General features: G+C 52.1%; 1 protein-coding gene across 20 annotated transcripts in view; it reads right to left on the bottom strand.

Annotated features, from left to right (window-relative positions):
• Positions 1-60: 60 nt before the first annotated feature.
• Positions 61-27,863, bottom strand: part of NLRC5 (NLR family CARD domain containing 5) — a 91,295-nt gene continuing 63,492 nt past the window's right edge. For 5 of the 20 annotated variants that reach the window (XM_060397955.1, XM_027977859.2, XM_042231669.1 and 2 more), the window contains 26 exons: positions 27,140-27,223; positions 24,298-24,387; positions 24,046-24,108; positions 21,167-21,253; positions 19,305-19,388; positions 18,391-18,480; positions 17,939-18,004; positions 15,880-15,963; positions 15,722-15,805; positions 13,167-13,253; positions 12,356-12,433; positions 11,469-11,552; positions 11,080-11,163; positions 9,182-9,265; positions 8,448-8,531; positions 7,729-7,812; positions 6,282-6,365; positions 5,814-5,897; positions 5,453-5,536; positions 5,234-5,311; positions 4,422-4,505; positions 4,264-4,335; positions 3,928-4,011; positions 2,424-2,507; positions 2,018-2,101; positions 61-1,085 (listed from right to left, as the gene is read on the bottom strand). In XM_060397955.1, the coding sequence (XP_060253938.1) occupies positions 971-1,085; positions 2,018-2,101; positions 2,424-2,507; positions 3,928-4,011; positions 4,264-4,335; positions 4,422-4,505; positions 5,234-5,311; positions 5,453-5,536; positions 5,814-5,897; positions 6,282-6,365; positions 7,729-7,812; positions 8,448-8,531; positions 9,182-9,265; positions 11,080-11,163; positions 11,469-11,552; positions 12,356-12,433; positions 13,167-13,253; positions 15,722-15,805; positions 15,880-15,963; positions 17,939-18,004; positions 18,391-18,480; positions 19,305-19,388; positions 21,167-21,253; positions 24,046-24,108; positions 24,298-24,387; positions 27,140-27,223 (2,170 nt within the window). In that variant the 3' untranslated portion in view covers positions 61-970. Of the gene's footprint in view, positions 1,086-2,017; positions 2,102-2,423; positions 2,508-3,927; positions 4,012-4,263; positions 4,336-4,421; positions 4,534-5,233; positions 5,312-5,452; positions 5,537-5,813; positions 5,898-6,281; positions 6,366-6,473; positions 7,594-7,728; positions 7,813-8,447; positions 8,532-9,181; positions 9,266-11,079; positions 11,164-11,468; positions 11,553-11,845; positions 11,915-12,355; positions 12,434-13,166; positions 13,254-15,721; positions 15,806-15,879; positions 15,964-17,938; positions 18,005-18,390; positions 18,481-19,304; positions 19,389-21,166; positions 21,254-24,045; positions 24,109-24,297; positions 24,388-27,139; positions 27,224-27,863 lie in introns of those variants that run through there. The other 15 variants (XM_027977861.2, XM_042231675.1, XM_027977862.2 and 12 more) reach the window with 11 other exon arrangements.

Here is a 27,863-nt window from a genome sequence, read left to right as displayed (position 1 = left end):
GTGGGAACCATTTCTGACTTTGGCTAGGTGGCAGAACACATCAGACTAGAGACTAGAGGCTGGAAGACCACCCACATTTATTGGTCAAACTAGGCTTACAGTGCAGCAGGACCACCCTTGGCCCCGCTTGGAAGTAATGAGGACACAGTGTGGCAACGCAGCCCCTGGGCACTTGTGCAGATTGTGCTGAGGTAGTGGCTGGGTCCAGCGGTCTTCCTTGACTGTCTGGACAGTCCCCGCCCCCTGCACCCTTAGGCCTAGCTTTGTCCCTTATACCACACAGCCTGGGCCCGTCCAAGGTCATGCTGGCTCGGCCCAAAAGTCCTTAGAAATTAAGGGAGAGGGGGTGATCCAGTTTACAGATGGGAAAACTGAGACTTGAGGCAGGAAGACACTCATTCAGAAGTCTCATGGCTAAATCCCTGGCTTGTCAGTGCTCGGACAGTCTCCCCAGCCCATTCTGGGCAGAAGACGTTCCCTGGTTTAGCTGCTCTGGAAATGCAATTTATAAATACAGATTTGGCTTTAAAAAGTAATAAATTAGATCTTGGACCAGCCTGAGGGAATATGGCCAGTCACATGGCACAAGACCTGGACGTCTGTCACGTCTCATAAACGCACCACCCATCACATGTAGTGCCGGGACCCATGCCACTGACCCACAGGCCACATTGCAGGTATCATGCAATGTCACATGGAATGTTGCCATGCGTGACCTTCCACATCACACGCCACACCATGACATGCTCATTGTGCTTCATGTTCCTGATGGGTCATGCATGTCCCAAGGGATGTAGGGTAGTCATACTCCACTCTTTGTCACCAAAAATGTCCTCCCTGAAGACTGTTGCAGGAAAAGCATGTTTCTCCCTCTTGATCCAGGGACAGCCAGCTTTTTTCATGAGCCCTCTATCCTCGTGGATGAAAACTGGCATCACTCGGCTGGATTCAAAGGGACTTGAGGGCACCATCAGGTACCCCGAGGGATGACCTGTGGCTGGTTGTCAAAGAAAGCAAAGTCCAGCCTGGGCTCCTGGTTCTGCAGATGCTGGGCCATGTCCGGGGGAATGGGGTTATTCCAGAGGCTGCCAGGCACAGAGACAGACACTTAGCACTGGGTGCTGCTCACTTACCCTCTTCTCTCTGCCCTCTGTCCTACCTACAGATGGGGAAACCGAGGCCCCAAAGGGGAAGAGCTGCTGTCAGAGTTAGGTGGCAGGCAAGAGCAGGTGGAAGGCCAGCATGGCTGCCTTCGGGAGATGGTATCCCCCCCACGCTCACCCTAACTTCTACTCCATCTTTTTTTTGCTGCACTTTGCAGCATGCAGGATCTTAGTTCCTGGACCAGGGATTGAACCTGTGCCCCCTGAAGTGGAAGCATGGACCTGTAACTACTGGATTACTAGAGAAGTCCCCTCCACTTTCTTCCCCAGAAGCTAGCCTCTTCCCCAGAGCCGTGCTCATATGACACATTGTATAAATGAGAAAAAAGCTCCCCTTCTTTATGACACCACTTCCATTGTCTGACTGTCGTAATGTTGAATTTCATAGAGAGAGACACCTCACTACCACTAGAAATGTAATACTTCTACTACGTGAATGGTGTCCCTTAGATGCTGTGCCCTGGTGCAGTACACAACCTATACAACTGGCCCTGATTACAGCTACCATGTTATGTGCTTACCATGTACCTGGCATTGTGCTCGGGGCTTAATCTGATCGTTTAGTCTGCGGAGCAGCTCTCTGATGTAGACACTATCACTATTGCCATTTTACAAATGAGGAAACTGAGATTCAAAGACGTTGAGTTATTGATGTGAAATTGCACAGTTGGTAACTGACAGAGCTGGGGTTTGATCCGGGTCTGTTTGCTGCCAAATCCCTGATGAGTGGGTCCAAGTATCCTTTAATAATCCCCAATCCAGGTCCTGCCTCCTCCTACAGGAAGTCCTCTTACATTGTAGGGCTGGTGTGCTCACCCCACCCCCACCATCTCTGCCCCCACAAGCCCTGTTACCGAATGACTTGGATGCCAGATCCCTGTGCCAGCCCTTCAACCAGGAGCCAGGCTCCATAAGCTGTGATCCGATTTTTCTCCAGGCTTCCAGATGGACAACAAAGGGAAAGGGATTGAGATGAGATGGGGAGGGGATGGCCTAGGGGGGTTCCCTATGTCTCTTCCCCAGGACAAGGTTGGGGAACATAGGCTCCCCACAATTCTGCTTAGAGAACTCAACATTCAACAGTCCAGTGGGAAGGCTGAAGACTGGGATCCAGGAGAGCTAATGGACAAAGTGGGGAAGTCCAGGAGGGCTTCCTGGAGGCAGGGGCCTGACCCAGTGGCCTCCTGGCTTTCCCCAGGACACAGGGCCCCCTTTGGTCCTCCCATTCCCTTCTGGCTTCCCCAGATGTGCCCATCATACTCCACTCTCTTCAGCCGGCCCATCTGTGGCAGGACCCGGGCCAGCTCAGCAGCTGCCTCATCCCCGAGCAGATTCCAGGAGAGCCTGCAGGGTAGGGAGGGGTCCAAAAGTCAGCAGCAGGAGAGCTGAGAGGGGGAGACAAGGTGGCAGTGGGGAGGGCTGGGGGCTGCTGTGCAGGCACCAGAGAGGTGCCTGATGGGGACCTGTGTGCCCTCCCTGAAGACTGTACCAGGCACAGAGGGCTCCTCCCTACTCCCCCCAGCCCCCTTCCCGAGCTGGTCATCCCACAGGAACCCAGACAGCTTAGGAGCTGGCTGTCCTGAGAGTTCAGGACACGTGACTGTGGAAACATCATGATCTAAACTTCCACCATGCACAGGCCTCCCTCCTGACTTTGCCACATCCATGCACCACCACCTGTATTATTATTTGTTTCACATTTTTCTTTAAATCAGTCCTCTATCCCCTCTTTTATTCACTTTAAGAAATTCATCTTCAGAAACATCTATCACTACTATGAATGAGAAGCCTGTGTTGGGGACCCTAACCAGAAAGTAGTTACAAGGATACAACAGGGCAAACAATGGCATTCACTCCTAACTGGAACCTGTGTCCTTCCTAAAGTGCTGACCCCGTGGTCTGCCCCCCTGATGACTAAAAAGGGGCAATCACCCATGCTGGGTGAGTGAGCACTGATCTGAGACTTTCTCTTTGTTGTATAAAGTAATGAGAAGAATTAAAATCTTCAGGACGCAAACCTAAAATCTTATAAAATTATATATATCCTGTACTTAAGGAAATTACATTTTCTTCTGGTATGCTCAGAGGTCCAGGTTGGTCCTGGCAGTCTAGTTTATCTCTGAGGCAATACTGCCAGGCCCCAAGGTCCAAGCACCTCTGATTGCCAAGGGAGAGGTGGACACAGTCAGGGGGAAGGTCAGGGGGCCTGCTGGTTTCAGCCACTCTTCACTACCAACAGGTGGTTTGAAAATCAAGACTCCATCAGCCAGGTGGGGTGGTCCATCCAGGCGCCTCCCAACGGGAGAGTCAGGGGCAATGGTTCTGACCATCCAGCTCATATCCACCTGGTCCACCTTCCCTCCCACCCTCCTTAGCTGGGGAAGAGGCTGAATGGCTTAGAGCAGGGGTCCCCAGCCTCCGGGATCTAATGCCTGATGATATGAGGTGAAGCTGATATCATAATAGAAATACAGTGTACAATACATGTAAGGTGCTTGAATCATCCTGAAACCATCCCCCGCAACCCCCATAGTCCATGGAAAACTTGTCTTCCAGAAAATTGGTCTCTGGTGCCAAAAAGTTTGGGGACCTTTGGCAACTTAGACCAACAACACTTGCAGCTCAAGTGTTAAAAGTTCTTCGAGAGAAGGTTTGAGCAAGAATGACCTTCCCCATGTGAGACCAGAAGGCCTCCAGGGAGGAAGGAACCAGGCCCCCAGGTGGCTGCTCTTCCCAGCTCCGGGCTAGCCCCCCAAGCACTCACATGATTTTTTCCAGGGCCGGACAGAGCACAAAGCTGGCAGTGAGGGGCTTGGCAGTCTGGTTGTCAATCTCACACGACACCAGGCTGGAGAGAAGAAGGGGATGGGATGGAGGTGTCTGAGTCAGGGGTGCCCCAGCCTGCAATCAGAGCAGGAGGGAGTAGAGTGGCTAGGGGCTAGGACATGCTGGGAGTCTTAAGAAAGTGCCCCCTCTTTTTTGTCCCAGGCTCCCCCATACCTGAGGTCTCTGTCACTTCGAAAGCCTTCCCAGGTGTCAAGCTTAGCCAAAGAAGGGCTGCCTGCCACAGCACCCCAGCTGGTCAGAGCAGGCTACTTACTCAAGCTGCCGGAGCACTGGGAGCCCCTGATGGAAACGCAGGACCCCTCCGGCCAGGCTGTTCTCTGCCAAGCTGCAGGGCAGGGGAGACAGCCGTGGGTGGAAGCCCCAGACCCTCCCGGCCTGTCCCCCTGCCCAGGTTCCAGGGCCCCTACTCACCTGATCTCTTCCACATGTGGGCATCCATCCAGGGCCTGGCCCAGACTCAGCACCCCCTCTGGGCTCAGATGGCTGGATGGCAGGCTGGGGAAAGGGACGGGGTTAGGGCAGCCTGGAGGGGCAGGTATGGGGGTTGGGAGGGGCTGGATCCCCCCAGCCTCAGCCTATCTCAGGCTGCACTGCCAGACCTTAGACCCTCTCTGGGTAACTGCCACCCCAACCCCCCACCCTCGCCCCCCGGCCCCACACAGGACATAGGCGGGTATCAAGGGGCCCTGGCTTTGGGATCTGAGATCCCAAGTTCAAGGCCTGGCTCCTCCACGTATGAATAGGGCAATAGGGTAAGCTTTCCATACTTCTCCTGGCTTTAGTTCCCTTGCCTGGAAAATGGAGCCGGTAGAAATCGCGGTCTCACAGGGCTCAGATGAGACCCTGGACATAAACTGTAAAGTGCCGAGGCCATGCTATGGGGTGCTTTGCTCCTGCATAGCCCTTTGCTGACACTTCCTCCTTTACCCTCGGAGATTGGCTCACAGGGTACACCAAGCTGGGATCCTTGTTCTTCTTTTACAGACGAGGAAACTGAGACTCAGAAAGGGCAGGGGCTTGGCCAAAGGCTGGTGGCTGAGCCCAGACTAGCTGGGTCCCCTGATTTCCCGGCCTCAGAGGTAGGGCAGTTAGCCCAGGACACATCCCAGTTTCTCCTACGGCACGGCCGTTCAGCGATGGGGCCTTGACCCCCTAGTGCTCCTGGCGGGGGTGGGAGGGGCTTTCCGCTAACCCTGCACACACCACAGACAGGGGCCACTCACTGCAGGACCCTCAGGTGCTGGGGCAGCCCCCTGGCCAGACCCAGGGCTGTGCAGTCTTCCAGGGCATTGCAGCCAAGCCTGGAAAAAGAGAAGGGATGAAATTGAGCACCAGGCTGGCCTACTCCAGACCCCTGCCCTGTGCCTAGTGGGGGACCCAAGTGCCAGGTGGGCCACAAGGACACAGAAGGCAGAGGGCAGCCCCCCCGGGCAGACACTCACATCAGCTCCTCGAGGTGCCTGCAAAGGGTGAGAGATTCTGCCAACCGCGCTCCCCCTGCTGGGCCGATGCCATTCGCTGAGAGGCTGAAGAGGGGCAGATGTCAGACTCTCGACTCCCTTATGCCTTACCGCACCACATCCGCTGGGCCCCCCACCACCCACAGCACCCCCACCACCCACTGATGAGGCAGAGAGACCCAGAGAGGAGCAGGGGCTGGGCTGGCTCAAGGTCCCCGAATCAGCAGTGTCAGGAGGTAACCAGGCCCACTGCCTGAACACCAGGGTTAGGGGAGGAAGCCACAGTCTCCCCAGACCATAGCGTGGTTGCCGAGGGCCCCAGTCTGGAGGGCTGGCCACTCACTCTATCTTCCTGAGCTCAGGGAGCCCCGGCAGGACAGCAGCTAAGTCCTGGGCACCGGTGTTTCCGATCTGGTTGTGGCTCAAGCTTGGGGAGAAAACAACAGGAGAACCGGAAGTGTCAGCCCACCACTCATCTTGTCTCCATCCCAGAAGAGGAGGCTGGAGTCTAGAGAAGGGCCTCAAGCCACGCTGGTAAGTCCCCTCACCCTGTGATGGGTGAGGATTCCAAACTCTTGTCTTCTGTTTATGATGATCCCCCTGGTGTCTGACCTAAATCCTTCTTGCTGCAATCAATATCCTATAGCCTATCTTTGGGTCTCCCAAGATCCTGGGTCTGGGGTTATGCAGTATAGAAGTGGGTGAAGGGGACAAGACTAAGAAGTGAAGAGTGTCCTCAAGGAGCCCCTTACTTTTGTCACCTTGCCCTGCCAAAGTTGTCTTGGGTCTGGAGGAGGGACAGGCAACTCACCTCAGCTCCTCCAAGCTGGTGGCAGCTCTGAGAGCCTTCGAAAGGTGGCAGCAGCCAACATCATCGATGTTGCTCCTGCTCAGACTGGAGAAGCAGGCCTCAGTCAGGAGTAAAGGCATTTGCAAGTGCTGTGCTCAGCACTCTACAGTTTGCAAAGCCTTTACACATCCAAGAACTCATATACCAGTCACAAAACTTTCAGGGGATGGGAATGGGCAAGGTGCGCAGACTGTACCCAATATCCAGATAAGAAATCAGAGGCCCAGGGAGGAGATGTGATGGGCCAAAGACTCCCAGGGACTCACAGGCAAGGTGGAAATGGAAGCCCAGAGCCGTTGGCCTGGAACAGTAGCCTCATTTTTTGGTTTGGCCAGGCTTCGCCTCAGCACCCAAGTGGGGGATCTTCAGGCCAGCCCGGCTGAATGTCAATATCACATGTCTCTCACAACTCACCCTGCTCTAATCTATACAAATAGTGGGCTTTTCCTTAAACCCAGTCAATTTATGGTCTTTCTGCACTTGACCACACCCTGCCTCTGTTGAGTAGCAGGGGGTGGGGGTGGGGGTGGGGGAGGGAAGGTGGGGGTGGGAGGGACCGTGGGGAACCAAACGAAAACAGCTGACGCAAAGTATTAGTCTGAGGGTTGTTTTGCTGTCTTTTGTTTTGCAAACTAATTTTTCGGGAGCCTCCTTTAGGTGAATTAATTTAGGGTGAAATGGCCTGGTCCCCCAAACTCTCTGAGCTCATATCCTACGTGCTCTACCCTGTCTTAGGTTTGTTTAGAGTCACAATATTTCCTCTTTTGAAAGACTACACGAAAAGAACATGGGCTATTTGTTTATCAAAGTGGCCAGGGGCACAGGGTAGAATATCAAGGTCATCAGCTCTGAGACGAGACTGTCACTGCTCAAAGTGGGGTCTGTGGCCCCCAGAATGGGCATCCCCTGGGAGCTTGAAATGCAGAGTCTTGGCCACCCACATCATGAATCAGAAACAAGAACACAGGATGAATCTGTGCACACGGAGGGCTGCCCCAGGACTCGGGCCCAGCCCCTTCCGGCCGTTCTCCAGGAGGAGGCTGCATGTGTGTGCTCCGCCGCTCAGTCGTGTCCAGCTCTTTGCAGCCCCGTGGACTGTCACCCGCCAGGCTCCTCTGTCCATGGGATTCTCCAGGTGAGAGTACTGGACTGGGTTGCCACTTCCTCCTCCAGGGGATCTTCCCAACCCAGGGACCAAACCCACGTGTCCTGCATTGCAGGCAGATTCTTTACTCATTGAGCCACCTGGGTAGTGGAAGGCTGTGACACTGACCTGGGAGGGTACAGGAATGTCCCGAGGACGGGAGCCATGGAGGTTCTCAGGAAGGTGCCCCAGGGCTCCCCTGGACGGGTGGTCCCAGCAAAGCTGGGCAGTATGCCCCCCACTCACTCCCACGGGGTCACTCACCGGAGGCTCTGCAGGAGTGTCATGTGGCCTAGTCCTTGAGTGAGCACAGCCAGGGTGGAGCCGCCCAGTGGGAGGTGGCTGAGGCTAGAGGAAAGGAGGCCACCAGAGGACTTAGCATAGTGGGCTTGGGTCCCCAACATGGACCCCGAGTGCTCAGCAATGACCAGCGATCTCCAAGACAGCCACGTAGTATTTGAAAAATAACTGTACAAACAAACCTGCACTGCGAAATTCAAATGCTGGTTCTCTGTACAAATGATTAAGGTCATTCGGGCAGCAGTTCTATGCTCTGAATCACACTGGACTCAGACTACTGATTGGTAAGCAAGCACATATTAAGGGCCATGTAGAGATAATGTGATACACAGTCATCTCCGTTTTACAGATGAGGATGAAGTCAAGGTGGGGAGACAGAGAAAGAAAGAAAAAGAGGAACAAACACAGAACCTGGATCCAGCCAAGCCTGAAGTCAGTTGCCTTGTCATTTTCCATGACATGAGTTAATATAGTTCTGGGTTGGGTTGCTTTGGGTGTTCTGTTTCTTATGAGCTGGTATTTTAGTTAACACTCAAGAGCCAGGTAAGGAAGTAAAAAGGGAGGGCGTTGAGCTCACCTGGGTCCATCGAGGACAGTGACAGTCGTGTTCATAAGAGATACAACAGTTTTGAGGCATGCTCCCAAGACCCCTGCCCCCACCCCCATTAACCACCACCACTTACTCAAGCCTCTTCAGCCAGCACTTGCCCTCAAGGGCCCCCAACAACACCTTGGTGCCCTCATCTCCAAGTTGATTGTTAGACAAGCTGGAGGGGACCAAGCATGAGATAAGGGTTAGAAAAGCCTGCCCAGCCCCTGGAGCTGAGCTGTCTCATCAGCGCCTCCACACCCTCTGAGTCACCCCTAGGAGACTAGCTCTGGGTCTGCAGGTCCCAGACCACGCTTCCTATCCAGGCTCCATGGGGGCATTCCTGGCCCCAAGGGTCAGGCTCAGGGGTCCCCAAGGAGGGGCGCATTGTAGTCATAGCTGACCCACCTGAGAAAGGATGCTCTGGATGATGGCTGTACCAGAGGAAGCCAGGGACAAGGGACACATACACACACACATTCAGTGATCCCTTCTGCCCCTAAGCTCTCTCTGTACCCAACACCACTCTAGACAGAGAAAGGTGATGAGCCCCAGTTTACAGATGAGGCTGTAGGTCTACTCTAGTCTAAGCCTAGTCCAAGTCTAAAGAGGCACAGTTACTCGTTCAAGGTCACTCTGAGTGACTGATAAAGTCAGGACCAAGAACGCAGCACTCAGCCTTCCCTAAACCACACTCAGAGTTGCTGGCCTTCATCAGGGAAAAAAGTAATAGTCTAAATTCCCACCACCCACTTTAGCAAAGGCCCAACTGTCCTCTCCACCCCTTCCCTCAGCTGGGTTCCCAGACCCTTCCAATCCGTGACTCACTCCAGCTCCTCCAGACGGTGACAATGGCTCAGACCAGATGTCAGGTGGGCTAGCCCCTTGGAGCTCACACAGCTGTAGGTCAGCCTGGTGGAGGTCAAAAGGCAGCAGGTCAGGGAGGAGCTCTGGGTCTGGGAGCTCTTGGATGGTAGTGGCAGAGGGCAGGGAGGTGGGGGTGGGGAGTGGTTCCTGGGGCAGTGGGAGGGGACCCACCTTCCCTTCATAAACCTCTCCCATCAGGCAATCATTAAGTCAAGATACAGGTTGGAGGCAGAAACATAGACTAGTTGAATAGTTCCTTAAACCAGTCATTCAGGTAGCAGCTTCACAATGTCTGCCATAATCAGGCATCGCTTGTAAACTCTAGCTGCTGCTGCTAAGTCACTTCAGTCGTGTCCGACTCTGTGCGACCCCATAGACGGCAGCCCACCAGGCTCCCCCGTCCCTGGGATTCTCCAGGCAAGAACACTGGAGTGGGTTGCCATTTCCTTCTCCAATGCATGAAAGTGAAAAGTGAAAGTGAAGTCGCTCAGTCGTGCCCGACTCTTAGCAACCCCATGGGCTGCAGCCTACCAGGCTCCTCCGTCCATGGGATTCTCCAGGCAAGAGTACTGGAGTGGGGTGCCATTACCCTCATTTCCCACGAGCCCTGCATCTTTATTTATTTATTTTTAAACAACAAAAAAGCATAGCAAGTACTGGAGAGGGTGTTTAAAGGCACAGTGGCACCAAAAGGAGAATTTCCCCTGATGCAGTTGGTTTAAAAGAGAACTGACTGTTAGAAAAGCCCCATTTTGCAACCATCATACTGATATTTGATTCAGGCAGGAATGATCGATGGTTGCCAAAATTTGTGAGTGAAAGTTTGAGGGAGAACTGGATATTTACATTGTCTTCAAGTGTCTTCCTACCAGATACTTGGTTAATTACAAAAGGGAAAACAGTAGCTTTGCAAGTGAAGAAACCTGGCAGACACCCCGCCTTAACCAGGCGATCACAGGTAACATCACGGGTAAGGAGACAAGCAGACATCATGTGCTTCCCAATGTGGCACACGTGATGTGTTCCTGGGAAGAGCACAGCAGTACCTCTGTGATATTCCTGCCCCAGATGCAGGAATCGAAGCAGGAGGAAACAGCGGAGAAACCCAAGCACAAGGGCATTCTGATACAAAACACTCATAACTTGCGTAGAAATGTCATGACAGGATCACGAAACAAAAAAACGGGTTGAGGACACGTTCCAAATTGAAGGGGACTAAAGAGAGATGACAACTAAACACACTGTGTGATCCTGGATGGAATCTGGGACTGGGGGAAAAAAAAGCAATAAACATTACTGGGACAAATTTGCAGAATTGGAATATGAACTGTAGTTTAGGTAACAGTAGGGTATCAATGTTAAATTGCCTGAATTTCATACTTTTACTGGATTAGGGGAGAGAATGTTCTTTCTCTTAGGAAATTTACTGAAATATTAGGGGTCAAGAGGCATGACTATGCAACTTACTTTCAAATGGTTCAGAAAAAGAAAGTTGGGGCAGGGAGGAGAGAGGGGGGAGGGGTGAGGAAGGAGGGGGGGAAGAAAAGAGCAAACGTGAGAAAATAATGATGGAAGGCGAAGTTGGGAAAAGGGCCTACGGAGCTTCTTCTCAGTCTTCTTGCAGAGTTTCTATGAGTTTGCAATTGCTTTGAAATAATAAAGAAAAGAAAAGAAAGAGCACTGACAAGGCCCTGCTCCTCGCCACATGGCCACGTTGATGACCGTGCACCTGGGCATCATCTCCAGGGCTGAGTGGGAGGGGGACACGGAGCTCCTTTGAGCCCAGGGTTGGAGGGGACAGGAAGCGTGGGGGTGGGGGATGAAAGAGGTGTTCCCAAGTGAATGTCTTGTCCACGTACCGGAAGTTCTTCAGCTCAGAGAGGGACAGCAGGAGGCTTTGCAGCAGCAGAGAGCTGGCATCGCAGAGGTTCACCTGGGACAAGCTGGAAAGGTCCAAGCATATTCCAGAGGATTTCAGGCTGAACACACTTCAGGGATCAACATAGGGATGGGAAGGCCAAGAGAGGGGAAAGGCCCCACCAAAGAGCTCCCAATGGGGCAGGACTCCCCTCTGCCACCCTGGGGCTCTCCCCAACTGGCCCAATGAGAGAAGCCGGAATGCCGGGGTTAGCATGGCCCCAGGCTCTGTTCACCCCCATCCTGTGCTGGCCAACCTCTCACCTGTGGCCTGAAGCAGGCACTGGGGTCAACCAGAGAGCTCAGGGCCTCAGTGTCTCAGGGTACTGACCTGAGCTGCCGCAGCCGGGCACACGTCTCCATCAGCTGCCTGGCAAGGAGGTTTTGGTGGGTTCCCAGGTCACAGTGGGCCAGCCTGGAGGTGGAGAGGGAAGCAGCAGTCCGTAAACACCTGGGTCAGTATTGAGGACTCAGTCCCTGCCTGCAAGGAGTGTGTCTGAAGGTGGTAAATAAATGCTAATCAAAGAGAGTCCCACAATTTGCCAGTTGACTGTGGGAAGTACTGTGAAGGAGAGGTCCAGATGGGGGGCCTGGCACGGCTGTGCAGGTTGTTCACTGCATGAGGGGGTCCAACCAAGGAAGTGAGTCGGGGCTGAGATCCAGGCATGGTCTATGCCTCACAGTGTACACATGCAGGGCTGCACTCACCCCAAAGAGGTGACATTTTAGTTTCCATGAATGTGCTATATGGATCGGAGGAGCTGTGAGCCCAGGCATCTATAAGAATGGATAAAGGGAGGACTTGACTAAGTCTGGGTGGTTGCAGGGACCTCCCTGAGATGGTGGCATTCAAGCCAAAGCCTGAAGGATGGGACTGAGTTAGCCAGGTGAAGAAGGATGAAGAAGGAAAGAGAGGAGAGAACATGCTGAGTTGGGGGGAACAGCCTGTGCAAAGGCCCTGAAGTCAAAGGGAGAAAGGTGGTGTTTGAGGACTGAAAGCTAGTGGGGATGGCTGGAGCCAAGACCAGGCTTTGAGGTGGGGATGGACAGCATGGAGAGGCAGGTCAGGCCAGGTCTCATAGGCCTTGGAGAGACTTTAGGCATCAAAGGATTCTGAGTAGGGGTATGAGAAATATTGGTAAGAAGCGGCATTGTCCCTCCTCTCCCTTCCCATCACCATTCAACCTCTTTCTTGGGGTCCCAGGTACTGGGTCCCACCTGAGGGCCACGGCTTCTGGGTTCTCCTGATGGGGAAATTCCAGTTGGATACAGAGCTGTTGCTGGGTCTCGGAGATGCTGAGGAGGGAAGGGATGGTCAGTGTGAGGTTCACAGGAGCTTCCCCTGTAGGAAGGGCCTGGGCCACTCAGCTGACAGCTCCCAGACCCAGTGGGGATCCAGACGTAGGTCAACGGGACACCAAAGCCTTTGCTCTTGGCTAATCCATGGGATTCTGGTACCTCTGGTCATAGAGCCATGGTGTGTGTGGTTGTCACCAGGGGCCACTTCCAGACAACCAGCATGGACTCCCGGCAGTGTCCACCTGGGACCTAACAGCCCATTGTCTTGGATCTAGGGTTGCCTTCCTCTCTCCAGCACTGCTGCCTACCTACAGCACAAGTCCCAACAAGCATGTGTGGCAATGTTGTTTCGTCGCTAAGTTGTGTCCGACTCTTTTGTGATCCCATGACTGTAGCCCATCACACTCCTCTGTCTATGGGATTCTCCAGGCAAGAATACTCCAGTGGGCTGCCATTTCCTTCTCCAGGGGATCTTCTCAGCCCAGAGATTGAAACCAAGTCTCCTGCATTGGCAGGCAGATTCTTTACTGCTGAGCCATGTGGGAAGCCCCACAAATGCGTGTAGCCCCTCGCATAGGTCCCAGGAGCTCCTGCCATCTTGGGGACCCAGAGAACCCACTGGGGACCCAGCTATGACACCACAGGACAAGAGACCAATGGCTACGTAAGGGGTGACCCCAGCGGTCGTGAAACGATGAAAGAGTCTGGGGGGCCGCCTTCCTGGACTTACCTTATTTCAGTGATGTTGCCTGAGGCCCGGGCACAGACTTCCAGCAGCTTGGGCAGCCCGGCTCTGCCCACCCATGGCTCTTCCACCCTGTCAGAGGGGTGACAGTGACAGTCGCTCAGCCGTGTCTGACTCTGCAACCCCATGGGCTGTAGCCCGCCAGGCTCCTCCGCCCATGGGATTCTCCAGGCAAGAGTGCTGGAGTGGGTTGCCATGCCCTCCTCCAGGGGAGCTTCCCAAGCCAGGGATCGAACCCAGGTCTCCTGCACTGTAGGCAGATTCTTTACCGTCTAAACTACCAGGGCAGACACAGAGGTGGATACAGAGGTGTCCCTTGGGGGGCAAGGGTTCCCCCAAGGTTAATGTGGGAGGGGAGGAGAGTACTAAGGGTTGGCGGGGGGCGGCTAGAGGCTTTTTGAGTTTTGCTGAATAACAATAAAATTAAAAATTAGGCATAAGCATAAAACAGAAAATTAACATCCTGTTCCAACAGTTCAAAGAGAAATTTTTTTTTTACTAGTACTTTTAGGTTTAGAAAAAGTCTATATAACATCACGTTGCAAAGATAAGGAAATTAGATTATATGTAAGACATAATCCCAATTTTGTATTTCAAAAAAGGGAAAATATATATAGAAACATATATGGTGAGGAAGAGGGAGATAGAGCTATGAGAAAAATATATTAAATGTTAATGGTGATGGTACAATTGCAGAATTCTCCTGGTTTTCTTTTGTAGTTGTCAATATTTTCTGAACTTTCTACAATGTGCATGGATTAATTTAGAAGGAAAAAACAGATTTAAAATATTGCTGCTTTTAAAGTTATGCTGAATTTTTCTTTCAAAGTACTATTTTCTTATGTTCTTCTGGATTTTCCACAACCTTCTATGAGGAGTACATATTATTTTTAGAGTAAGGCAAGTTTTAAGTAAAAATATTATTTGGGGCGATCCAGTGCTCCTGGGTATATACCCCAAAGAACGGAAAGCAGACACGCAAAGAGATACATGTACAGATACATCAGAGCAGCATATTCACAACAGCCGACAGGTGGAAGCCACCCACATGGCCACGGATGGATGAATGGGTAAAGAATGAAGGGGTAAATGAATGTGGCTTATACACATGGTGGAATATTATTCAGCCTTAGATAGAAAGGGAGAAGGTATGTAAAGATGAACCCTGAGGGTACTGTGCTAAGTGAAACAGACCCATCACAAAAAGACAAGTACTGCATGATTCCGCTTGGTTACGGCACAGAGAGGGGTCGGACCCATAAAAGCAGGGTAGAAAGGTGGCTGCCAGGGGTCGGGGGAGGAGGCCCGGTGGGGGCCTTAACGGGCAGTGAGTTTCAGCTTTCATGAAGTGTTTCGGCTATACAACGTGAATGTTACTTAACACTACTGAACTGTACACTTAAAAATGGTTACGATGGTAACTTTGTTATGCGTATTCTACCAGGATCTTTAAAAATGTCACGCTGGGGAACAACCAGACTTCATGTGTCTCATCACCGGCGGCGTTGGGAAGTGCACAGCCTTGGCTACCAAGTAGGTATTTTGGGACACAAATATGTAACTGAATCTCATGGAGCCTTTCCAGTTCTAGGAAAGTCAGGGGTTCAGAGGAACAAACTCAATGACCTCACAAGGAAGCACCAGACAGAGCCAGAAAGTGGCCCAGGGGACCAGTTTTCTCACCAGAACTGGACCACTGGGGAAGTGCCTGGGTGTCGAAGTCTCCTTTTTTTCCTGAAGTCCCCAAGGACAGATCACCCATTAAAAAAGTCCAAAGAGCTGTCACCTTTTTGCCACAAAAATGTGGACCTTTGGATCCTGGATCCAAAGAGCCAGCTGTGCCATATAGGGGCAGTGGGAAATTTCAGTCTGGCTTGGCTAATACCTGACACTAAGGACTTGCTACTCATTTTTGTAGGGGTCCTAGTTCAGCTGTGGTTATGTAGAAAATGTCCTTGTTTTTTAAAGACTTGCAATGAACTCTTTTGGTGTGATAGTTTATGAGATCAATAACTTGGCTAAAAAATACAAAGCAAATATGGAAAAAACATGAACTGTCAAACCTAGGCGATGAGTTTTCAAAATTGCTTTTCTCCTTTTTGGAATCTTTGTTTTTCTGAAAGTTTTCAAAAGATCAGAGTGAACATATTTGTTACATGTTACTTCTGACCTTGGCTGGGGGGGTCTTTCATTTTTATGGCCATGCGGTGGGGCATGCGGGATCTTAGTATCCTAACCAGGGATCAAACCTGTGCCCCTGCAGAGGAAGTACGGGAAGTCCCCGGACGTCCTTTTAAGTTTCCTTTTTTCCTGAAGTCCTCAAGTACAAGTCCTACCTTGGGCAGGGGGTGGGGGAGCTTTTCTGCAGCTGAAGGGGTTTCTGGGACTAATGGGGGGTGGGGGGCTCTGCATCCAGATGGCAGGGTTCTGGATGCAGGAAATGGCTAAGACTGTGACCTTGGGGGAAACCCTTCTTCAGAGCCCACTTCTGCCCTCCATTCCTACCACAGCCCCCTCCCAGAGTCACGGGCAGGCGATACCTGAGAGTAAGCACCCCTGTCGGCCACGTTAGCAGACCCAGGAGGACAATCAGCTGCTCCAGGCCCGGGAAACACCAGGTCAGCCTGTGGACAGAGGTCGTTCTGGCAGGGAGCCCCCACCCCTCAACTGCCCCCATGGGCTGGGCCCAGTCACTCACGTGAGCTCCGCCAGCTGCAGGGCCTGGTTCAGGCTGGCAGCCAGTCTGGGCATGTGCTCTGGCTTGAAGTGGCACTCGCTCAGCCTGAGGGCAGAGGGCAAGGGGCAGAGCTTGGGCAAAGCCTGTTGGGACTACAGTCCTGCTGTCCCTCAGCCTCCCCCAGGACCCATGGGGGAGCCCCCACTGGGTGCAAAGGCCTGGACCAGGACCTGAGAAAAGGCCCAAGATGCAGCCTGTGCTCTGGGAGCTTCTCTTTGGAGAGACCACCTCCCAACAAAGTGCTAGAGTCATCACTCACTGAGCCCCGACTCTAAGGCCGGCCCTGGCCCAGCCTCTGGGTGCACCCGGTGAGCAAGCAGGCATGCCAGCCGTATGTGTGGCATCTCACTGAACCCCAACGGCATGACCTACAGGCAGAGAGGCTGACCAACCCAAGGACGCACAGTTGGAAAAAAGCAGCCACAGATCTGGGTTTCAATCCAAGGCAGCCTGACTCCAGACCCTAAACCTGTAACCACTTCCCTAGTCTCCAGGCCCACTCTACTCCAGGCTCCCTTGGGTGCGGGGGGGGGCAGGGGTGGGGCTGGGATTCTTGCTATGGTCCTGTCCTCCCAGGGCCCAGCCCGTGTGGCTGGCAGACCGGCCCTGGAGCACTGTCTCACAGACGGGCTGAGAAGAGAGCCCCGCACAGCACAAGAGGGCCGCTCCCTCTCACAGGACAGGGGCCACTGGAGGTGTCCAGGAAGGGCTGATGTGTGAGCTGGGTCATACAGCATTGGGAGAATTTGAGCTCAGAAAAGGCAAGGAAGAGAACGCCAGGCTGAGTAGCCAGAAGCTGGGACGCTTCCTCAGGCAGTGCGTGCTTGGTGAACAAAGATCCCTTGCGGCTGAATCTGTGTGCACACATGTGGGGTGTGAGTGGTGGGTGTGCTGTGTGCATGTTATGTGTGGCGTGTACAGGGGGTATGTCTGGTGTGTGTGCATGTGTGTGGTGTATTATGCTGTGTACATGCGTGTGTGTGTATGTGTGGTATGTACCTGTTTGGTGTGAGGGTGGTGTGTGTAGGGGGGTGGGAGAAGTGAGGAAGGACACAGCGGGAGGTGGCAACCAGATCAGACTCTGAGAAGACCAGGCTAAGGGTTCGAACTTTATCCTCAGGGCACTTGGGAGCTCCCGCAGGGCTCAGAGCAGTGGAGCACCACGGGCAGACGTGCATGGTGGGAAAGCCCCTCTGGGGGCTGTGGGGGGATTGGAGGAGGCCTGGTCAGAGGCAGGGGACCAATTCAGAGGCCACGATCACAGGTGAAGCAAGACATGTAGAGAAACTCACCCAAGGCTGAGAAAGACAGAGCCTGAGGCTCCCGGGGGTGGGGATTAAATGAAAAATAACTGATACAGCAACTCAAATAAGGCAGGTCTTTTCCAGGCACTTTAAATACATTTACTCATTTAATCCTCACAATAAACCTAAAAGGTAGGTCTCACTCTTATTCTCATTTTACAGGTGAGGAATTGAAACAGGGAGCGGTCAAATCACTGGTCCAAGGTGACACAGCTATTACGTGGTAGAGCGGAAGAAGTGAAAGTGTTAGTTGCTAACTCGTGTCTGACTCTTTGCGACACCATATACTATAGCCCGCCAGCCTCCTTGTCCATGGGGATCCTCCAGGCAAGAACACTGGAGGGGGCTGCCACTCCCTTCTCCAGGGGATCTTCCTGACCCAGGGATCAAAGCTGTGTCTCCTGCATTGGCAGGTGGATTCTTTGCTGAGATCTACCCCAAGCAGCTCCAGAGTCTGACTATTTAACTCAGAATCTTCCAGACTCAGTCAGGCTGTGGCTAAGGGGCACAAACACCGCTCGAAGGCCTGGTCCAGGGGCTGAAGGTGTGGGGAGACTGGGGGCAGATGTGGGAGAGACAAAGCCAGGCGGTAGCTCTAGGCAGGGTATGTGAAGGAGGAAGGGACCCCGGGAGGAAGGAGGCACGGAGGCCACCACAGGGTCAGCCACCTCTCCCTGGTTCCCCCGCCTTTCCCGTCACCCCAGACCAGGAATTACCTCAGTGTCTTCCCAGCCTCTTCCTGTCGGGAGAAGTGAATCCAGAAGCTCTGCTTGGAGCCCAGGCTGCAGGGAGAGGGGTGTATGGAAGCCCAAGACCCAGCCTTGCCAGCATCCCCAGGACCCAGGTGCCAGGGGGTGTGGGGAGGGATGGGGGCTGGGCCCACAGGGGCACAGGAGGGTGGAAGCCACGGGAGAGACCCTTGCTGACCAGAGGAGGCCCCCACCTCCTCCTTGGAGGATGCTAAACCTGGCGTTTCCCCACCCGGTGGCCTCCCTGGGCCCATGTGTGTGCCCACGGGCCTCAGAGGATGAAAGCTGTGATCCCACAATCAGTGAACTCTGAGACTCAGAGAGGCTCAGAGGTTACCCCAAGTCACACACACAGAGGGCCACTGAGCGTGCGAGTCTTGCTTCCCCACCATTAGCAAGTGGCACCAATGTTTCCTTACTTCACTGAGGCCTCCCGGACACGTGGGCAGGAGGGGAGAGCCTCCACCAGGCACAAGACACTTTCCTGAGACATGCTGTTGCAGCTTAGACTAGAGGAGAAAAGAGGTTCAGGATGAGGGGTGAGGCAGCACCTCAGTGGAGTCCTGCCCAGCCCCCTCATCTCCATTCCAGCCGTCATCCCCTAGAGGGGAGTCCTCAGTGTCCAAGTCTCCATCCTCCAGGTGGAGACACTGAGGTCCATAGAGAAGCCAGAGAGACGCTATCATCACCTGGCAGGCCAGGGGCATACTCTGAAATCTTTGAGAGTCACCCTGACTGTGCCTGCTGCCTCTGTGGTCTGAGACCGGGGATGAGGGCAGTGATAAGGCCAGGCTGCCACCTCTAGCTCCATGGGGGCCAGGGATGCCCGGAGCGCAAAGCTCAGTTGCCTAGCAACAGGCTGTGTCCTGGGTCTGGACGTCAGTCTCCCAGGTCACTGGGGAGACTGAGTAACTGAAGATGACTTCCCTTCCCAGGGGCCCTCCCTGCTGTGGCGACATATCCAAATCTGTGTCCCCTAAATCTGGTCAGAGGAGCTTCAGGGATAGGATGGATGGACCAAGAGCCAGGACAACTGCGATTTCTGCAGCTGATTGGGGATGAACTGTTGCTCCCTTCCTGGAGTCAACTTGGGCCACTGAACATTAGTCACAGTCTCTCCCGGGTGTTTGGTGAGAGCTCTGCCAATAGTGGGCAATGAAGGAAGGAGGAAAGGACCCAAGGTGGATGGGCGGGGGGAATCAAGGTAAAAGTCACCCCCTCCCCAGCACTTGCCCCCTGGAGTTCTTCAGGGGTGCCTGTAAAGAAGCCCACTAACATTCTGGGCCCTGGGGAGTCTTCCTCCTAGTTGACCTCGGGGCTGCTCATCACTTACTTGAGCGAACCGGAGATGGGCACCTTGGGGAGACATTCCAGGAGGCACCTGAGCCCATCATCACCTAGCAGGTTTGCTGAGAGGCTGCAAGAGGTACGAGGAGGAGGTGGTTGGTGCTCTGACGTGCCTGCTCTTCAGTGAGCGTCACTGCTACTCTACCCACCCCGCACCGTCATCATCACCTCCACCATCACCTCCACCACTGTGCACAACTTCTGTGCCAGCAGCACCGTCATCACCACCAGCGCCTCCCCATCACTACTACTTGGCATCCCTGTCTGTATCCCCATCACCTCCGTCAACACTAGCACGACCACCCCCATCCCCTCACCAGCACCACAGTTAACCAGTCCTCATCTTCCCCTTCAGTATCTGGTGACTACTCCCAGGGCTCCAGCAGGCTTTCAGGAATTAGAGAAAACGCAATGAGCTTTTTACTGAGCACTCGGCCTCTGCCTGTTGGGAGCCGTCATTTTTGAACCAGAGTAAATTCAGGAAAAAGACAGACATTTGGAGGATGCATTTACCCAAAATACTCCTTTTAATTTGGGAATGCAATATCGGAAACTGCACTTAACGACTTTACTTCCCTTCATTCGTAGCATCCTATGGTTTTAGCTACAGTTTCAGGAACAAAATAATCAGTGTGCCTGGGAATATCTGATTTTTACCCTGCAAATTTGAACTCATTTTGCCCCTGATGATAAGACTTTTGAGGCTTATTTATTTCCGTCTTTTCCTGAGAATACTTTAAAAACAAAAAAGTCTGTCTCAGGAAGCCACTTAATGAAATAATTTTTAGAATATGAAAAAGTTCCCTCTAGAATGAAAAAATTGAAAAACTCAAAAGACATCTTTGCTTATTCATCCTTCTTTAAAGTCCATGATTTTCATCAGCCACATTTCTCTCCTTGGCCACACCACAAGGAATTGAAATTGTTTTTTTTTTGGTGGATAGCTCTCTGTATGTTCTGATTGTTCTAAGCTGGACTTCTAACAGTTCTGAGCAAAGGCTCTGCATTGAACTAGGTGTGTGACTTGACACAGATTTTTAAACTCTCTCAGTCCGCTCATCTATGGTATTCAGGGTTGTTGAGAAGGAGGATAAAAAGGATATGTAAAGCGCTTAGAATAGTAGAAAAAGTGCTCAAAGCTCTTTTTTCCCTACCCATGCAGGGCTGCACTATTCAGGCACCCAAGACAGGCCACACTGATACCACTTCTCATCAGCCGGAGAGCCCACACATCCCTACTCTGGCTGGCTCTGGGCCCTCTACAAGCAGAGGCATTGGCTATTCTTAACCACCTGCACAGCAAGACAATGGATCCTTCATTTCAGGCTCCACCAGCCAGTAGAGCCCCAGTGCCTTGAATAACAAGAGGCCAAGGGGCTCCTGTGGCCCTTTGCAAAGTGAAAGTAACTAAAAGTGTTAGTGTCAGTTGTGTTTGACTCTTTGCAACCCCGTGGACTGCAGCCCGCCAGGCTCCTCTGTCCATGGGATTCTCCAGGCAAGAATACTGGGGTGGGTGGCCATTCCCTTCTTGAGGGGATCTTCCGGACCCAGGGATTGAACCAAAGTCTCTCGCGTTGCAGGTGGATTCTTAACCATCTGAGCCACCAGGGAGGCCCATTCCTTTGCAAAGGGCTCCCCTAAATTGATCATGGGTACACCCTGAACTAGCTCTACGTGGTAGCAGTGGAGGATGGGAGGGATAAGATGGGGACAGAGAAACTTTACAGATGTGACTGAGTCCCAGGCATCCTCTCCTCTGTTAGGTGGTCCTGAGAGCACGCATGGGTGTATACACACAAACACACACACACACCCTTCAGGTGCTACGCAGGATGGGCTCCAACTTACTCCAGCTGGTTGAGGTCTTCACACTTGCTCAGCAAACAGCACAGCGGCTCCACGTGCTCCTGGCGGAGGCCGCAGTCAGTAAACCTCCTGCAGGAAGGGAGATGGGGTCCCTAAGCTGGGTATGGCCTTGAAGCTCCAGCGGGGCTTCACTCAAGCTTGGACTCTCTAGAAACATCCAGCACCCACGCATACCATCTGCCCCGCCCAGCAGATCCCACCTATGTTTCCTCTTTGAGGGGATGGTTCTCAAAGTGAGGTCCCTGACCAGCCCCAACAGCACCCCTTCGGGAGCGTGGTGAGAGGCACATCCTGGGGACACAACCCAGACCTGCTGAACAAACAGCTCTAGGAACAAGGCTCTCCAGGGTGATTCTGATTCAGCCAAGGTGAACTATAGCTCTTAGGGTCACTTTAATGAGCAGACACGGGGGTGGAGTGGAGGAGACCCAGGGTGATGTCTCCTTATGTGGAGGGTTATTCATACTGGAATCAAAGTAATAGTAAAGTCTGTCTTGGAGAGGCCTACACAGATACCACACAACAAGGTAAATGGATAGCTTAGGGCCAGCCAGCAACTTAAAAAATAAACTTAGAATGATAAAGTACCTAAAATAAGTAACTCAGATTTTTATCATTGTTACTTTCCTTTTTCTTTTTCAGTCCCAAATTCCTTATTCTACTATTATTTATTTCTTATTTTAAAATCAGCTCATTCTTTTTATTTAATGCACTTATCAGAAGAGAAAACCCTGTATCACTTACTCCAGTGGAAAACCGGCATTTCCTGTCCCGAACAGACTGTGAGGATGAGGATGCAGGAAATGAGGGCAAAATATCATCATTAAATTCAAGCCAGACACTGGCACCTGCTGAGGGCCCTCCTTCTACTTAAAAGGGAGCCTAGCAGACGTGAAGAGGTGCCACAGACACGCTGAGAGGCAACTGGCACTTCCTCTTGGCCGTGTGCGTGCTTGTTGCTTCAGTCGTGTCTGACCCCGTGGACTGTAGCCCTCCAGGCGCCTCTGTCTGTGGGATTCTCCAGGCAAGAATACTGGAGTGGGTAGCCATTCCCTTCTCCAGCGGATCTTCCCGACCCAGGGATCTAACCCAGGAATCTCCTGCATTGCAGGCAGATTCTTCACTGTCTGAGCCACCAGGGCCTTAATCAAACACAGACTTGAAAATGGAAGAATTTGATGAAAGTGAAACCAGCAGTCATGTATGGATGTGAGAGTTGGACTATTAGGAAAGCTGAGTGGGGAAGAATTGATGCTTTTGAACCGTGGTGGAGAAGACTCTTGAGAGTTCCTTGGGCTGCAAGCAGATCAAACCAGTCAATCCTAAAGGAAATCAGTTCTGAATATTCACTGGAAGGACTGATGCTGAAGCTCCAATACTTTGGCTACCTGATATGAAGAACTGACTCATTGGAAAAGACCCTGATGCTGGGAAAGATTGAAGGCAGGAGGAGAAGGGGACAACAGGGGATGAGATGGTTGGATGGCATCAACAACTTGATGGACTTGAGTTTGAGCAAGCTCTGGGAGTTGATGATGGACAGGGAAGCCTGGCGTGCTGCAGTCCATGAGGTCACAAAGAGTCAGACATGACTGAGCAACTGAACTGAAGTACTCTACCATCAACCTAACCTCCTAAAAATCATCCCAATCTGGTCTATGTCCTACGTTTTGGAAATCAGATTTGGAAACTATGAAGGTATTCTAGAAGTCTCCATAGTGCTGGGTTAGGATAGGAACTGGAAAAACTACCGCCTAAGGCAGCCTGTTTTATATGACCAGCACGCTAAGAATGGTCTATCCGTTTTCAAACAGTTTAGGAAAAAAGTCAAAACAAGAGTAACATTTCATGACATGTAAACATTACATGAATTCAAGTCTCAGCGTTCACAACTCCAATTCTACTGGCACACAGACACGCCATTGCTTAAATATTGTCTGTGCTACTTTCAGACTTATGATCTAACCCTTTACAGGACACGTTTGTTCGCCCCTGGGCTAGGAGCGCTGCAGTACTGCCTGGATTCAAGTCCTAGCTACACTCCAACCTGCTGTGTGACCACAGCTGAGAGGCTTCTAGGATGTAATGTGCGTGAGGCTCTCAGAATGGTGTCCTGCAGATGCTCAAATACCAGCTCTTCGGTTATTGTTATTTCACAGCTGAGAAGGCTGAGACACAGAGGAGGAAGTTCTGGTCCATGGTCACTTGGTGAGCCAGTGGCATTGGACAGCCACCAGAAATGGCATCTGTGCCTTTAAAAGTTGCCCCCTCAGCCCATTATCCTGCCTCCTGTGCAATGCCTGCCCCCTGTCACCGAGACAACCACAAAGCATTGGTCCAGGAGTCAGGGGAGGGGGGCTTTCATATCTGTGAGTGCCTCTTGTGTTTTATATGTTGCCTTGTATCATCTTTGCCAACAGCCTGCAATCTACCATCTGCTATCACCAGCTCCCTCCTCTCAGTGGAAGCTGAGGATTGGAGAGCTTAAGGAACCTGCCCAAGGTGCCAGATCCTGCTGGGATTTTTTTTTTAAAGATTTTATTTATTTATTTTTAACCATGCCGCATGGCATGCCTGATCTTAGTTCTCGTCAACTCATACCCCACTGCAATTGAAGTGCCGAGTCTTAACCATGAGACTACCAGAGAAGTTCCAGAGCTGTTAAAGCCTGGGGGCAGGTGGTGGAGTCCTTTTCCTCGGAGCAGCCCTTGAGCTCTAATCCAGTCTGCTGCGTACTCCTCATTTGCCCGTGACAGTGCCTGGCCCTCTCAGGCTGTCCTCTGCTCTGGACATACAGGAGAACTGTCTGTTTGTCCCTGATCATCCCCTATCATACCAGGGCCCAGTTCCGGGGGACTTACCAACAGCACCTGTCTTCCTGCTCCTCACTAGACCTGAGGTGCAGGGTCAAATGACGCAGGGACCTGGAACAGACAGCACCTTCATCAGCCACCTTCGACCACAGCTTCAGGATGCCCCCAGGGGGCAGGCTCCCCTTCTTGAGCAGCTGAATCTCTGATTTGGGTCCCACTGCCTCACCCCCACCCATCACATCCAACAGCCTCCAGCACCACCCTCCCAGCAAGTTCTGGTTGCCCTAGGGCAATGCCCACCTGAGATCCACCTTCTGAACCTGTGGGCACAGGCTGAAGAGGTCAGCTAGCAGGAGGGGGCTCCTTGGAGGCAATTGCGTCTGGCTCAGTCTGACAGGGAAAGAGATGGGGTCCTATGTGAGCAAGTTGGAGCCAAGCAAGATTGGTGGGCAAGAAACCTGGACACAAAGGATGGGGGCACTGGCAGGCGAGCCAGGCAATAAGGAAGGAGGCAGCGACTCAAGAGGGAAAAACAGGAGCTCGGGGTCAAGTGGGCTTAGGTTTGGCTCTAGTCCTGCTTATAGGCTGTGTGTCCTTGGACAAGTCACTTAACCTCTCTGAGCCTCAGTTTCCTCATCTGAAAAACAGGACTACTTATGGCACACCTTCCTCTAGGGTGTTGCGAGTACTGAACCATTACGCTTGTGCACTGCCTAACACAATACCCCATGCTTGTTGTGTTGTTATTATTATACTGCTTCTATCCCAAGGACTAACAGGTGAGCCCTTGCTGACAGGGAGTGGGAAGATGTAAGCCGTGAGAGTTTCTCAAGGTCAGCACTACCAAGAGAATTCTTTGGTATTGGGGGCTGTCCAGTAGGAAGTTTAGCAGCATCCCAGACCTCTACCCACTAGATGCCAGGAAAGATTGAGGGCAGGAGGAGAAGGGGATGACAGAGGACAAGATGGTTGGATGGGATCATTGACTCAGTGGACATGAGTTTGAGCAAACTCCCAGAGACAGTGAAGGATGGGGAAGCCTGGCATGTGGCAGTCCATGGGGTTGCAAAGAGTCAGACGCAACCAAGCGGCTGAACAACTCCCTAGATGCCAGCGGGAGCACAACCTCCCGCCCCCTCTACCAACGACAACAGAAATGTCTCCACCCTGAATGTCCCCTAAGGAGCAAAATCACCCCCAGTTGCGAAGCATTGCCTTAGAGAAAGTGACATGCTTCCACCTTGCCCCTGGAGGCATCCTTGGTGCCTCCATCTGCCTCGCTCCATCAACCTTCCATCAGTGTCTTGTCAGTTCCACCTCCAAGGTCCACCCTGAATCTATACACTTCCCTCTCCTCTTCCCATTCCCAGCCCCCTCGTCTCTTATTCTGGCTGTACAGCTCCTCGGTGTTCTGACTTCCACGCTTGTCCCGGGATGCCCTTCTCCACCCAGGCGCCAGACTAAGCTTTTGAAAACACACATCATTCCTCTCCTTTCCAGGTCTCCTTGGGCAAAATCCCAAACTCCTCCCCACGGCTACCAGGCCCTGTGTGACCGGGCCCAGGATCATTTCTCTTCCTTCTCTCCTACAACTCTGCAGGCCACTGTGCTCTGGCCACACTGGCCTCCTGCCTGTTCCTTGAACACACAAAGCTCCACCCTGCCTCAGGGCCTCATGCATGCTGTTCCATCTCCTTGGCATGCTGTTCCCTGCTTTGCACAAGGCTGGCTCCTTCTCCTCCCTCTGGCCATACCCCAGTGTCCCTCCTTAGAGCTGTTCCCTGACCACTCTCACCATTGTCCAAATCACCTCCAATAATCACTCTTTACCATATTACCTAGAAAAACACATTCTCACTGTCTGAATTCATCTTATTTGCTTTCACTCTGCTTATTGACCTCTCCTTCTACTACAAGGTAAGCTCCAAGAAGACAAGGGTCTGGTAATTTTTTTCCCTCTCCGCTGTGTCTCCAGCATCCCAGAAAGTGCTTCAGAGCAGTGTACAAACAGTACGGACTGAGTAATACAAAGCTGAAGCGCTGGCGAGAGTCAGGCTGGTCACCTCATTCCAAAGACAGACGAATAGTCGGGCACTGATGCTGTGTGACCTGGGCACAGAGAAGGCCCTCTCTGGTCTGAGGTTTCCTACCTATTTATTTTAACCTGCAACTTATGTGTCCCAGGGAACCCCCCCACCCTTTTCCTGGCAGGGAGGAGCCACAGTGGGTTCTGTATTTTGACATGGGCTCTGCCACGCTTGGGGCTTCCCTGTGGCTCAGATGGTAAAGAATCCGCCTACAATGCAGGAGACCCTGGGTCAGGAAGATCCCCTAGAGAAGGGAATGGGTAACAACTCTAGTATTCCTGCCTGGAGAATTCCATGGACAGAGGAGCCTGGCAGGCTACAGTCCAACACTTGCCCACCTCTGAGAAGTCTCCTTCCTCTCCCATAGAACTCAGGGATAAGTAAGATCCTGGGTGTGACGAGAGCCGTCTCAGGTGGCTGAGAGATCCTTAGCAGGAGTACTTAATGTTGCTGTTCTTAATGGTACAATTTAATTTTCTGCTGTATTTTTCCATCTCAGCTACAGCTGCTTTTGCTCTCTGCTAGAAAAATATTTAAAGTAAATCCTTTTTAAATTCTAAGCAGTCTGAGCTGAAATTAGAAAACAGAGTTTTAAATACTTTGGGGGATGCTGTTTAAATTCCCCTTTTACAGAATTAGCTGGTGACCTTTCAAAACGGGTGTGTGATGTATACATGACCTACAACTGTAAAATCTCTTTAGAGGAGCAGGTGACCTTTCTGTGGGTAGGAAGAGGTACATTGGCCCGGGTGTCACAGGCCTTCCATTCTTCAAGGTGCTTTCAGAGCAACTGTCTTGTCTGAATCCCAACCGTGGGGGGAGAGTGAAGACTATTAGTCCCATTTGTCAGATGAGGAAACTGAGGCTTAGAGGGGTCCAATAACTCCTATGAGGTTGATAAAGTATTAGGGAAGAGCTGGAAGCAGACTTAAGCTCCAAGTTGTGCCAGGTAAAATTATGAAACAGCTCAAGAGAAGGATGGAGGGGCAGAAGGGAATGGCTTTCCAATGCAAGCGCCTCAGCTCTGCACAGGGAAATGGGGAAACCGGTCTTACTGCAGCAGGCTTAGCTGGGGGAGCTGTGGTAGGTGGTGCAGCAGGGTCTCCAGGCTCTGGTCACTCAGCACCTCGCAGGACAATCTGAGAAACAAAGCATCTGAATGAGGTGGGGGAAATCGGGAAAACCTAGATGGGTTCTATACCAGGACTGCCCAAAATACCCCCTCTGAATACTGGGTCCTTGAGTTATCATTGAGGCTGGAGGAAAAGGAAGGTTGTACATGCTTGGAAAATGCCGGGTTAAGTCACATTAGTTTTCTTGGCTGCAGGACTTCTCAGAGCTTTTAATCTGCCCTTGTGCTTTGTGAATTTCTAAGGGGCTATAGTAGGTATCTTTTTCCCCAAAAGACATGGACAAGAAGGATCATTCTTTTGAGGGCCTTGTGGAACACTCCTGTTAAGAAGAGAATGCTGCCTCAACCCAAAGTAGTGAACAGACCAGTGGCAATTCAGGTATTTAATGGGTCAGCAAAGAAGAGACGCAAGGTAGCTTGGATCTCCAATTGTCCATGAAAACCAGACCAACCAGCTGATCGCTCATCTAGATAACTCATCAGAAGCCAGCCCACTTAGGAGGAACTCCTCATGCCCACCCTGTGCTCTCTGCTCTGGCTGGTGGACTGTGCTGATTGCATCTCCCAGCACTCTGGGATTTACATACAGCCCTCCCTGGGGGTCGGGAGCCACCACCTGCCCCCCAGAGGCATTGGACAGTGTTTTC

Source organism: Ovis aries, chromosome 14 (assembly GCF_016772045.2).
Source record: "Ovis aries strain OAR_USU_Benz2616 breed Rambouillet chromosome 14, ARS-UI_Ramb_v3.0, whole genome shotgun sequence".
NCBI lineage: Eukaryota > Metazoa > Chordata > Mammalia > Artiodactyla > Bovidae > Ovis > Ovis aries.
This window is presented reverse-complemented; position numbering and strand designations above follow the sequence as displayed.